We start from the raw sequence: 13,956 nt of genomic DNA on the forward strand, positions 1-13,956 counted from the left end.
TGCATCTATCTCACAGAGCTGCACAAACAGATGTGAGTTAAGGGCATGTACTATACCATGGTTGATCATTTTAATCACATCCTGCAAAATGTTGTTAAGTTCAGGTGACATTTTTCGACTAGCCAGCACTTCTCTATGGATGACACAATACATAGACTCACATTCAGAAGCGACTTCTTCCACCCAATTAGTGAAACCAGAAAGCTATCCAGTCATGGCAGCCACTCTGTCCATGCATATACTGATGCAAAATGACCAATCCAGTTTTCCTGATATGTAATCATTCAAAGACTTGAATAGTTCTGCAGCCATAGTGTTGCAACAAAAGTGCACATGACGTATCCTCATGCACATCCTCCTGAAAAATAGATCACACAGAAACAATATTGTTGCCTTGTCGTCAACATCAGTAGACTCGTCAACCTGGATTGTGTACCGTGGTGACTCATTAATCCTCTCTAACAATTGTGTGTCAGTATTTTCTGCTATTTCATCAATTTGTCTAGTTTTGTTGTTGACCAAAAGAGGAACATGTGCCACCTTTGGAACTGCAGTTTCTCCTAAAGTTCATGACAAATGTCTTTAGCAGTGGGCAGGATCAACTCTTAACCAATAGTAAAGGGCTTCTTAGCTTTAGCAATGCAGTTAGCCACTAAGAATGATGTTTGCAGTGCAGACACATTTGATGAAGTGGTGGCCTTCAATAATTTCTTCTGTTCTTCGTGTTCACAGTTTTTTCTTTTGAAAATCTCCAAAGACTTTTCTTTTAATACTTCTTCTCCATATGGGGAAGCAGTTTTGAAGGTTTCATGGCTTCATTGGATAGCTAGTTGCCACATTTTATACAAAGCAGGTGTGGAGAATGTGAATCACTTATTACAATGAACCCATAATTTAAGTAAGACTCTTGGTATTTTCTTTTAAAAGCTGCTTTCCTTTTGTTGGCAGTCTTAGAGTCTCCTGCTGTCTCATCATTGGGTCTTTGCCCCTTTCCAAAGAAGCTCTCCAGTGATGTTTGTTTTCTACTCTTTTGGCTAGGGTTAGCTTGTGGGCTTACAAAACTTTGAGACAAGTGCTCAGTGAGGAGCAGACAGAAGTGGTTAATAAAATAATGAGCAGGCCATGCGTGAACTCAAGTAAGTGTTGGATTCTGACTTAAAGCTTGCCACCAGATACAGCTGTACAATTGAAGTACATCAACTCACTTGCCTGTGCAGCTTAATTTTCACTTGCCACTCACTGAAAGGGTTTTGATATGAGTCAGCAAGCAATTGATTTATTATGGTCTCTGTGCAGTCAAACCTCTCTGCTAACATTAATCCGTATTTGCAGCCACTCCCCAGTGCTGGCATCACCGCCTAAGCTCCATCTCAGATCACTAGGCATTATTAGATTCTCATAAGCAGCGTGCAGCGCAGGTCCCTCACCGCACAGTTCACAGTAGCGTTTGCACTCCTATGAGAATCTAATGCCTGATGATCTGAGGTGGAGCTGAGGTGGTGATGCTAATGCTGGGGCGCAGCTGTGAATACAGATGCTTCACTCGCTCGCCTGCTGTGCATCCCAGTTCCTAACAGGCCATGGACCAGTATCGGTTCCTGGCCCAGAAGTGGGGATCCCTGATCTATGCCATCTTGAATCCCCAGTGATTATAGAGTCCAAGAGTTCCATGATCTGTCTTTTTCCAGGAAAGTCAGTTGTGTAAGTAAATCCAAATCCAAAGGTCTGAGAATGGGGGCTGATGTTGTAAGTTCAGACATGAGTTCAAAATCCCGAGAAGCAGGAACACTGATGTCCTAGGGCAGAATAAGATGGATGTCTAAACTCAGAGAGTGAATTCACCCTTCTTGCTTTTCTCTTCTATTCCCATTATTCTTGATCTTGACTTCTTTGATGTACCTTTTGCAAATAAATTGTAGAGATCATGAACTTTACCCTATATTTCCTAAGGGCAAGGTCATTCTCAAAACCAGCAATCAAATGCAGAAAAGGTAACATTGATACAATTGAATTACGTAACATGTAGTGTTTTCAAATCTCACTAATTTTCCAATAATGTTCTTTATAGTGATTATCTTGTCAATTCATGCTCCTGCATTGAATTTAATTGTCATGTCCCTTTAATTTGGAACAATTTCTCAGCCTTTACCTTTCATGATATTGATACTTTTGAAGAGTCAGTGTGGTTTTATCTATTTGCTTATGATTTGATTCGGGTTATGCTTTGCAGGGAGGGATAGGAATATTATGTAAGGCTGATTTTCCCAGTGCCTCATCTCAAGAGGCACCTGATGTTACCACGTTATTAGTGGTGGTAATTTAAACCACTTGGTTAAGTGATGTCTAGATTTCTCCACTTAAAAATTCAATTTTTTTCTTTTGTAATTAGTAAGGGAAATAATATAACACTGGGGAATCAGCCCATTCCCAAAAAAACTTGTACGTAGTAATGTTAGAATGTGTTGATGATTCTTACCTGAATCAATTATATTTACTGGCTGGCGTTCTGTTTTATAGAAGAGCTCGTCTTCCCTCTCTATTAATTTATTGGTTTATTTATTTATTAAAAATTATTTTTAAACCCCAAGTCTTAGGGTAGCTCTTGTAATAATGATTAAATCTCTATAGTGTATCTTATTATCTTTCATTTTCTAAGGTATAAAGATTTGGGAAACAGAAAATACGGCAAGTTTATTGTGGCCTAAGCTGTATCAAGGAAAAAATTGTAGGTCAAGACACCCTATCAGCTTTTTTCTTTTTTAGAGGATATCGTTAGAGGCTGTATGTGGAATAGAAGGTATTTTGACCAAGCTTAGTGAAAAGTTAGGTTGTACCAATTAATCTGTTCTCTTTGGTGTGATAATGGTTGTGACTGTCTTAGGGTAGGATAAAACATGGTTACTAGACTCTTGTCCCCTCAAGTGTTTCTAAAGGACTACCTTTTTATTAACATGAGTGTGCATTCTTCATGAGAAACGTTAGACTCTTTTTTAGGTAATAAAAAGATTGGCAAGACAGTCTTTGTCTTTAAGAATTTATCTGTTTGGGGGGCTGAGGACAGGTAGAAGAAAGTGAAAAAAAAAAGGAAAAAATAACTCAAACACTGCAATTGCTGGCAGAGTAAAAGCAAGGGCCCTCAAGACTGCAGGTAATTCAAAGAAGTGTAGAGCTAAAAATTTTAATACTTTTCTTCCCACCTTCCAACTTCTCCTAGGTGGGCTAATAATCAAATTAACCGAGACAGATTAACAGGAGAAAATCAGAATTTTAATACATGTGCATAGGGAATTCACATATGCATGAAAATTCCAAAGACAGCAAGGCAACATTGGGTATATGTCAGGGGTCCCCAGCCCCTAGGCCACAGACCAGTACCTGTCCTGGCCTGATGGGAACAGGGCCTCACAGCAGGAGGTGAGCAGCAGGCAAGGGAGCAAAGCTTCATCTGTATTTGCAGCCATTCCCAGTGCTAGCATCACCAACTCAACTCCACCTCAGATCATCAAGGCATTAGATTCTCATAGGAGTGCCGGTCCCTAGTGCCAAAATTTTGGGAACCACTGCTTTAAAGTATATATATGGTCGTGGAGTAGAATGAGGGTCAGGTGTACCAGTCAAAACTATTCTCTCCCTTGCTTTTGTTCTGGTTGCTGGCACTTTTTCCCCCCCTTACCTTGGCACTGTAGAGCATATCAAATGCATAAGGTAGGAATGGATGTAAATGTTTGGAGGTTAGTTCTTGGGACTTAGAATAGGAATTTGGAACATCTGAGAGAATTGTAAAATTTAAGAATAATAGATTTAAAATTCTTATTGAGTGAGCATGAAATTAGCATGAATTTGTAGTATATCTGAGCATTGTTAATGAGGAATAGAAAAGAGGCTTACTATATAGTATTGATGCAAGTAGAACTTGAACTATCTCTGTTGAATTCAAATACACTGCTGATGATGGGATTAGGGCTTCTATGTACTCCTTCCCTCCTCTGCTCTTTGATAACTAAGAGTGTAGGATAATTGAAAGAGATGTGAAATGAGGCCCGGGGTTCTCCAAGAATGTTGTGTAAAAACAGTTTGTTTGGCTTAGAAAAACCATCATGATCTTTGCTTCTTAATTTTTAAAATAAATGATGGTTTTAATGAATATTTCATAATTCAAATCAAATTTTATTACAGCATAATTGAATAAGAATATACACTGCTAGGAATTCTCTGTCGCTTAAAGGAGTTAACTGTTGAATTTAACTAAGTTGTTGCTTACAAAACCTCAAATGCCAGTCCTGATTACAGGGTGGTAATGTGATTTCTCTAGTCAGCCAAGGGGATTTTTCAAAATGTAATAGTTTACTCTTTAAAAATTAAAAGGTTAAGTTGATTTTTGCTGGTCCCATTCCCCTACTGCCTCAAGTCTGTGTGAACCTTGTGCCCCACCTGTACTAAATTACTTGTAATTTTCTAAACGTGACATGGTTTTTCTCAACTCCCTGTCTTTGGATTTCTTTGCTTAGAATGCCCTCTTCCAGCCCTCTGTCCTGCATGGCAAACTCCTGTATCTTCTAAGAATTGGCACAGTAAGAGATTAACAACAATAACTAGTAATAGAGTAGAACAGTTGTAATAACATAGTATAATAAAAATTATGTGAATATGGAGTTCTCTCTCGAAACATCTTATTGTACTTTACTCACCCTTTTTCTTGTGATAATGTGAGCTGATACAATGCCTATATGATGAGATGAAGGAAGATGAATTGTGAGATAGTATTAGACTATTATTGACCTGATGATAAGGTTACTAAGTGGTTGGAAAGCGTATACAACATGGATACAGCAGGCGGGATAGAGCAGGACCAATTTGAGATTTCATCATGCTGCACATGCTATTTTTTAGTATTCCATTTAATTCCTCTATTGGCACTTTAGCTATCCTTTCTTGCATGTTATAGAAATTATTCCTACATAGTTATTTGCATCTTTAATTTATCATATCTTTTTAAAGTTAATGTACAACTTTATGTAAGCTGTAGGATCCTCGTAGCAGTATAGCTAAATTTACTCCTATGCTGTGTATTTTATCTGAGGATATTATCGACTGTGCCATCATTTAGGGTATATGCTGTAGGATTTACATTATGATGATCGTGTGTGTGTTTCCCCTTGTAAACTGTGTCAGGCATTTGCAGGATGACTGTGTAAGGCTTAAGTGTGCAGTATCCTTGTGGCCTCCATAAAGATGAAATCCAGAGCTTTATTAGTCCAATCAAGAATTGATGAGGAAATCTTGAATTCAAAACAGATGATTTAGGCCAGAATGATTCCAAAGATAATGACAGGCAGTACTGGGGAATAGAAATGAACCTTTGTCCCCACTGTCTCTTCTAGAGTGGAACATCTCCTATTGTATCAAAGTAGCTGTCAACCATGATAGACAGTGGAGACAAAAGTTGAAGCAGAAATATGACTTTGTTACCCTCTAGGAGTGTTTTTCAAATATGTTTGTTCAGCAATCAGCATTTGAATTAGTGTGGGTATTTATTGAAAATGAATGCTCCTGGGCCTTACTCCAAACCTGAATAATCAGTGTCTGCATGTGATATCTGGGAAATCTGCATTTTAGAGGTAAGTGCTCCAAGCTCGTCTTAAATAGTTATGTTTGACAACCACTGATCTCAGAGTTTTCCCCACTGCTCCTGGCTTTCTATAGACCAGATCAATATTATTAATGTTTATCTTTAAGATTAACAAGTGTGAGACTGATGGAACAGTTCGGTCATAATTATAGAATTTTAGAACTTGTATAAGGTACCTTCAAGATCATGATAGCTCAACATTTTCACATTACAGGAGGCCAAATGAGAGTATCTGAATGTTTTTTACAATTCTAGTTCATAATTAAGGTGCTTTGCTATTGGAGATTAGAATAACCTGTATAAAACTTATCTGTACTAAATGCGATTATTTCATTTTAGATGTTATTTTTAATCCAGTTTGAAAATGCACCTTTTAATTGGGCTATGTAGACCATTTGCACTTAATATGATTATTGACATGGTTGGGTTTAAATCTCTCATCTTGCTATTTTCCATCTATTTATCCTACATCCTCATTTTATCTTCTTTTTCTGCCTTTTGGGTTGAATATTTTTTGTGATTTCATTTTATGGCCTTTGTTGGCCTTATATGTCTTTGGTTGGTTTTTTGAATGTTTAATGAATGCTAATAGTTTATAATTAGTATATATCTTTAACTTATTACAGTCTACCTTCAAGTAATATGTTTCTTTTACATACAGTGTAAGAACCTTTGGACAGTATACTTTACACTTTTCCTACCCTTGTGCTATTGTAGTCAGACATTTTACTTCAATTTTTAAGGGATTTTAAAAATAAGGCTTTTGCATTTACTCACATATTTACCATTTCCGATGTTCTTCATTTCTTTGTTATAAATCCAGATTTTCATATCTGATAAAAATTGTTTTTGCTTGAAGGACTTCCTTTAATCTTATAGTGCAGGTCTGCTGGTGATGATGTCTGTCAGCTTTTATATGTCTGAATAGTCTTTATTTGACCTTTACATTTAAAAGATATTAATTTTAAAGATATCTGACAGATTTGTTTACTGGGCATAGAGCTGTAGGTTGACATTGTTTTTTTCTTTCAGTACTGTAAAGATGTTGCTCTACTGTCTTATGGCTTATATTCTGATGAAAAATTTGCTGTAATTCCTTGCTCTTCTGTATATAATGCTTTTCTTTGACTTCATTGAAGAATTAACTATTAGTGTTTGACATTTTATTTATTTACAAGTTGTTAGTATTCTGATTGAACATGTAAGTTCTCTCAGGTCTCTAACCACTCTTTTCTGATCACTCTGTATTGTGATAACCCCCATACTGAGTTTCTACAGCCTCTGACCCCTGTGCTTCTAGAGGCAATTAGAATGTAAAAAAGGCAGAGGAACCATCCTCCACTCATTCATGGCTCCTGAATTAACTCTAAGATTCTCCCATGATTCTTTGTACCAGTCCAGATTCATTAAGGGCAGTTTTACTTCAGATGCTTCAGACAAACAAGGGGTACTTTTTAGTTTCAGAGTGTTATAAGGAGTATTTCTGATGTCTCTGATAGTTGGTGTGGATGACTACAGCTCAGAGTCTGATGTGATTATTATACCTTCAGCCCTGGACTTTGTCTCACAAGATGAAATGTTGACGCCACTGGGGAGATTGGACAAGTATGCTGCAAGTGAGAACGTATTTAACAGGTATGTACATATTCTTCTCTTTAAAGTGGAAGTGGAAGGATCATTTTTTATTATATTAATTTCAGTAGGGAAAATAAAATTACTTAGTTTAAAGTAGGTTTTATTAACATATGCAGTCTGAGTTACCAGGTTTTCTTAATAATCCCAGCCATCCTCTTTTATAGTTTTTTACTCCTTGATCCTAATAACTATAAAGCACTCTTTTTTGCATTTTGGCAACAAAACCGAACTATTGGTTTTTACTGTTAGGCGTAATTTTGATATTCATGTAAAGTGATTACCGAGGAGTATATTATTATTCCAGCAGATAATGTTGTATACCTACTGTTTGCCAGATAATGTTCAAGGGGATTGGGACATGGCAGTGACAGTGACAAAGGCTAACATTCTTCCAAATGCATTGTTTCTTTAACTATGGTCCCAAGACCACCTATATCAGACTTTCCTGGGAAATCTGAAAGTCTTTGCTTAAATTTTTTGAGTGTATGTGTATAAAACTCATTTAGTAAAAATGTATAAAAATAATGTTCTATATAATAAAGAATGAGTAAATTTTGCCATTATTATAATTGAAGATAACTGAAATGAATTTTCAGTCACCTTGGAAATTTGTTAAATCAGTTAGATAAAGATGAAAAGGGTTGAGTAAATGTTCAGTTTCTTGTTAAAATAAAATCCATGCTGACATTTGTCACTTTGTAAATTAGGAACTTGATATATGTTATATATAAGAAAATTTTTTTTTAAAACTATATGCATTCTGCCTTTCGAAATTCTGAATATTAACTATTGATGCCTCTGAACACTATATAATTTTATTTATTGTGTGTAGACAAATGGTGGCCCGGAGTTTGCTGGATACATTGAGGGAAGTCTGCGATGATGAAAGAGATTGTATTGCTGTTTTGGAAAGAATTAGCAGATTAGCTGATGATTCAGGTATATGTTTATGTAGAGAAAGTTTTCTTTTACCAAAAAATGTGTTTTTAAAACTAATGAAAAACTTGATGTGATTTCTTTAAAATTTTTCCTATATTAATTATCAAACATTTTAGTAACAAGAAAATAAAAACCTGTTACTAAGACCCAGACATTTTATAGTAGGCCCATTTCATTTAATTTTGGAAATTTCCCAACAGAAAAATCTTAGGAACATTGCTTTGCATCATGTATGTTAATATTTTAGGATTAATAAAAATTTTAAAAATTATTTTGAATAAATTAAAAGGGATGGAGTGGGCTACAAATTTTTGTAAGCATATATAAAATGTTTTCTTTTTTGTGTGCTTTCTCACTTGCAACAAATGTTAATCTCCCATTATAAAACTAAAGCTGTTTGTCTCCAAAGTGAAGATAGGAGGGTCTGCTTAAGAAAGAGATGAATTTTATTTGATTTTTTTTGATATTCTTAAATTTTATTTATTTAAATTAGTTTCAAGTATACAGTACATTGGTTAGACATCTATATAGTTCATAAAATGATCCCCTCAACTGCTCCCTCCCTCCCCTGGCCGTCCACCTAGCCATCATATTAATGCTGACTGCATTCCCTCTGCCGTGCTCCCCATCCCTGTGACCAACCATCAACCACTAATTTGTACTTCTTTAACCCTTCACCCCATTCTCCCAGCCCTCCAAACCCCTTCCCTTCTGTCCGTCACCAAATTGTCCACTATATTTGTGAGTCTGTTTTTGATTAGTTTGTTCTTTTTGTTCCTTACATTCCACATATAAGTGAAATCATATGGTATTTATCTTACTCTGACTTATTTCACTCAGCATAATAACCTCTAGGTCCATCCATGTCGTTGCCAATGGTAGGATTTCAGTTTTTTTAATAGCTGAGTAATATTCCATTATATATATATGAACCGTAATTTCTTTATCCACTTGTCTGTTGATGGGCATTTAGGTTGCTTCTATATCTTGGCTATTGTAAAGAAAGAGACGAATTTGATTTGAGGGTTATGATACAGTTATATTAAGTTTTATTTAAAAAAATATTATGGTAAGATATGCATAACAAAATTTACCATTTTAATCTAATGCTAAGTGTCAAGCATATTTTTATATTTGATTTTAGAAACAATTCAAAAATAAATTTAAAATTTTTTTCTTAAATCCATTATCTCTTCATGAAAATATGGTATCTGACAATTTCTAATGAATTTTTTGGCATGTCAGCAGTCTTTTTATTTTTAGATGAACCCATCTTTTGGTGAGAAGTTTTTTTATTTTATGGGAATATATTTATTATTTACACAAGTCTTAAATTTTATATCCTTATAAGGTGGAAAAAACATGGGTAAGCTTCCTAATAATCTTTCTCATTATGACATTCTGTGTACATAATTGCTCAATGTATATGCTTATTCCAGAATGGTTTTAGGAAAGTTTCATGAACTATAATTTGTATTATTTGGCAGAGGTACAATTTAACTTAAATTTTTGGCAACGGTACTTCCCATTGTGGTTACTCCTTTTTTAGTAAAAACATAGGTGTTTTTTAAGAAGGAATTTATATTTATCTTCTTTTACCTGTTGACCAACCATAGTGCTGGGTTTTATAAAATGTGTGTGTGCATATTTTTAAAAAATAGGTTCTCAAGTTGTTGAGTTTATGGTAAATATCTCTATTGACATTTATACTTTCCATTCACTCATTAAACATAAAATAGTGCATACTCTATGCCAGGTTCTAGAAATTCCTGTCATCAAATTAACAGTTTAATGAATGCAACCAACATATAAACAATAAATTATAATGGAGTGGGCTGGGAGTGGCTTCAGAAAATTAGTGACTTGAGTTTAGATTTAATGGAATGATGAGATATAGACAGAGAGGAGAAAGAGCATACATACTCAGGCAAGGAAAAGATAGGTGTAGAGGCTTGAGGAGTTCAAGATGTTGGTCCATTTGTTCAATAGCATTTACTGAAGCTACAGTTTTAGAAAAATGAGGCTGTTAAAGAAAATAATTGAAGGATAGATTATAAAGGTTTATACTGTGCCATGCTAGAGACTTTATATTTTTTGTGATTTAGAAAATAATATAGCAGTATGGATAGACTTAATAAAAAAGATCGGTAACAGGAAGACTAGTCAGGAGACTCTACTACTAATTATTATGAGTTGTTGAGAGTAATCAAAGTGTTAGAAAGGGATTTCAGAGCTACTGTGATGGGTGAAGGGAGTGAAGGAAGAGAGGAGTTGATCCTGAGGGTTCTAACTTGCTTGGTAGGCTGGGTCGATTGTGATGTTCAAATAAGATAAAGACAGTTGAAAAATGTACAGCTCTAAAGTTAATGCATATTATTTATCCTCCTAAAGAAGTAAAAAGTTTAGAACCTTTAATTTTTTGTTCTGTCTGCCTTATTTTTATCAACTTGTATTTTGATTTTTTATTTCCATAAATTTAACATTCATATTTTTAGGATATGTGTATAGTAAATGCTTGTTTAGATTTACTACGAAATTTACTCCAATTTTTTTCCCCCTCAGTATATCTTTTATGTGATACTTTTCTGGTTCACTTTCCCCTTTCTGAGGGAACATGCATCGATGAGAGCTGACAGTGACATATCCTTTTTCCTGTCTGATAATGATTTTATTTCACCATTTCTCTTAAATTATCATTTAGCCAAGTGTAAAAATCTAGTTGATACTTTTAATATTATTTTGTTCTCATCTTATTCTTGTTACTGTTGAGAAGTCTTCTAATCTAATTTAGTCCTTGTAGTAATCTTATTTTTCCTTCCCGATTGTTTTTATGACTTCTTTTTCTTGGCATTCTTCAGGTTTATTTTTATTTATTCTACTCAGGATTTTGCCTTGCTTCTTGAAATTGAGGATTCATATCTTTTCCCTAAGATAGGGGAAACTTTCAACCTATACCATTTTAAATATTACCACTCACTCATCTCAAACTTTTTTTGTTTGAGTATATATTTTGTACGTAGTTCAGAATATAGAACTCTTATTAGATAAATGTATTTTCCATAGCTGTTACTTGTTCCTTTCCAGTCCTTTATCTCCCTTCTGCAAAATATTTGTTACCAAATTCTAACCTCTTATCTGATTGTTGAATATTTCATTGCCATTAATTCTATTTTTTATTTTCAAGAGTCTTAAAGGGCTTTGTTTTTATAACCTCTTGTTTTTCTTTCTGTGTTGTTTCTTTGCAGTGTATTTCCTTTTATTATATCTTTAAAATAGAATCTTTAATATAACATCTAAAAATCGTTTATAGTAGCTGAAGTTCTTGGTGTTATAATCCTGTTGTATCTTAATCTTTTTGCTACTGAAAGATCATTTCCTTGTCTTTTTATTTTTTATTTTTTATTTTTTTGATTGTGAGCTAATAATCTTTAGTTGGTCTGAATTCATAGGTATTTGGTCTTTGGGTCAGCCTTCATCGTGGAAGTGTCCCTCAAGTGGTTTTGAGTTCTACCAGGCTCAGGGTTGTTAGCAACCAAGAGAAATTAAATTCTGTGTTAATCTCTCTCTCTCTCATGTGTGTGTGCATGCACGTGTTTGTAATTGTTTGGGGAGCGGGGAGAAGATAGAAAGAAGGAGGAGGGGGCAGTTTTCAAACTATTCTTGGGTATATAATTTGGAACTCAAACCACTTAAAAGTATATTCTCAGGGTTTTAGAAATAACATACTTGAAGCAGATTTTTTTCAGTTCTTTTAATATTGAATATAACACTATAAAAAGTACATGAACTAAAAATGTACAGTTCCCTGAAGTATCACAAAGTATCACAAAGGCCCATGTAATTAGTTCTTGGATCAAGAAATAGAATGAGCATCCCAGAAATCATCTCACCTCCAAGTTTCGGTTCTATTCTTTTTTATTCCGTTAAATGTAAAGGTTTGCCTGTCTAAACTTTGTATGGAATCATAATGTATTCTTTAGTGTCTAGCTTTTTTATACTTCTAAAGCTCATTATGTTGCATGTAACTATATTTATAGATTTTTTAAAAGTTGTTATACCAAAAGCTTACTATACAGTGATTACTGTGTGAATGTACTGCAGTGCTATATGAATATATTACAACTTATTTATCCTTTATTCTGTTAGTAGATATACAGGTTGCTTCTAGCTTTAGGCTCTTAATACTGCTGTGAGCCAAGGAGTCACATGGAGCACATGTGCACACACTTCAGTGGTATTTACTTAGAATTGGCGTTACTGTATCATAGGGTAGCATATATTCATCTTTGATATGCCATCATGTTTTCCAGAGTGGTATAACAATTTTTAGTCCCACTAACAATGTATGAGAGTTCCTGTGGTTTCTTTCACATCGTCACAAAAACTTGTTTATTTTAAATTTTCTGAAAGGGTAAGGGTTGAAATTCATATCTCATTATAGTTTTAATTTGCATTTCCTCAGTGAACAGTAAAGCTGAGTACCTGGTTATATGCTTATTGGCTATTTGGGCATCCTTTTTGCAATAAATGTTTAAATCTCTTCCTGTCTCCCCCTTTTTTAAACTGGCAGTCTTTTTCTTACATATTTGCAGGAATTCTGTATTCTGGATATGAGCCTTAAGTCTTGTATGTGTATTATAGATTTTTTTTTTTTTTTGCTCTGCTACTTATATTTTCACTCTCTTAATGGTGCTTGTTAAATAAGTTATTTTATTTTATAGGTGGTACTATTTATCTGTGTCCTGCTTAAAAAATTTCTTACCTCAAAGTCATGAATATTTTCTCCTATATTATCTAATCTAGAAACTATTGTTTTTTCTTTTGACGTATAGATCTACATTCCACCTGGAATTTATTCTTGTGTATGATATGAAGTAGGGGACAAGTTTCTTTTTGTTTCTATTTTTAAATGTGGGTATCTAGTTGACTCTGCACCCTTTATTGAAACAACCATCTTTCTCTTTTCAGCTTTTAGTAAATCAGTTGTCTGTATGTGCATGGGTCCGTTTCTGCACTTTATTTGTTCCATTGGTCTATTTGCCTAAGCAGGGCTTCAAAAAAAAGAAAAGTTACTGATTTTATTTTTAATTAAAACTAAGTTGTCACCTCCTTTTGCTTCATAATATATTTAAATATTAGGTCAGCACACTTATTTTGTTCAAATATTGGTTTGTCGATAAGACTCTTAGCTTTGGAAAATGCTAGTACATTTTATGATAGTTTTATTAATTTTTGTTTGTTGAAATCTAAAGTTCCTCTGTACACATTTATGCACGTTTACTTTAAGGTAACTTCTTTAATATCATTAATAGGTGCCACAGTAATAATTAAGTCTGATGTAATGACTTGTATTGAAAATCATGTCTGTGTGTGTGTCAATCACTTGCATTTCTTCTGTGAATTGCCTATCTGTATCCTTTTCTTTCTTATATTCATTTGAATAGTGGGTTTTTGGTATATTTAGGTATTAATACTTTACACATATTTTCTCCCAGACATTTTTGCCTTTTTAACTGAGTATAGTATCTGTTGTTTATAATGAAGTTATTATAAAGTGAAATTTGTCTTTTAGTTGGTTTTTCGATTTGTTTGTCTTGAAAGGACTTTCCACCTCAAGCTTAAACATTTTTTTAATGTTGTCTTTCAGTGCTTTTGATCTTTTTTAAAAAGTTTGGAAATATATTAGTTTCAAGTGTACAGTGCAATGTGTTAGACATTTATATGGTTTATGAGGTGATTCCCAATTACTCTAG

At 34.2% G+C, this 13,956-nt stretch overlaps 1 protein-coding gene across 5 annotated transcripts in view; it reads left to right on the forward strand.

The window, feature by feature from the left end:
- The window catches only part of PPP4R1 (protein phosphatase 4 regulatory subunit 1), a 66,014-nt gene that overhangs the window by 16,619 nt on the left and 35,439 nt on the right, over positions 1 to 13,956 (forward strand). For 3 of the 5 annotated variants that reach the window (XM_016120949.2, XM_016120948.2, XM_016120942.2), the window contains exons 3-4: positions 7,129 to 7,264; positions 8,097 to 8,203. In XM_016120949.2, the coding sequence (XP_015976435.1) occupies positions 7,206 to 7,264; positions 8,097 to 8,203 (166 nt within the window). In that variant the 5' untranslated portion in view covers positions 7,129 to 7,205. The remainder of the gene's footprint in view (positions 1 to 7,128; positions 7,265 to 8,096; positions 8,204 to 13,956) is intronic. The other 2 variants (XM_016120946.2, XM_016120943.2) reach the window with 1 other exon arrangement.

The sequence above is a fragment of the Rousettus aegyptiacus genome, unplaced genomic scaffold (genome assembly GCF_014176215.1).
Source record: "Rousettus aegyptiacus isolate mRouAeg1 unplaced genomic scaffold, mRouAeg1.p scaffold_m13_p_12, whole genome shotgun sequence".
Lineage (NCBI taxonomy): Eukaryota > Metazoa > Chordata > Mammalia > Chiroptera > Pteropodidae > Rousettus > Rousettus aegyptiacus.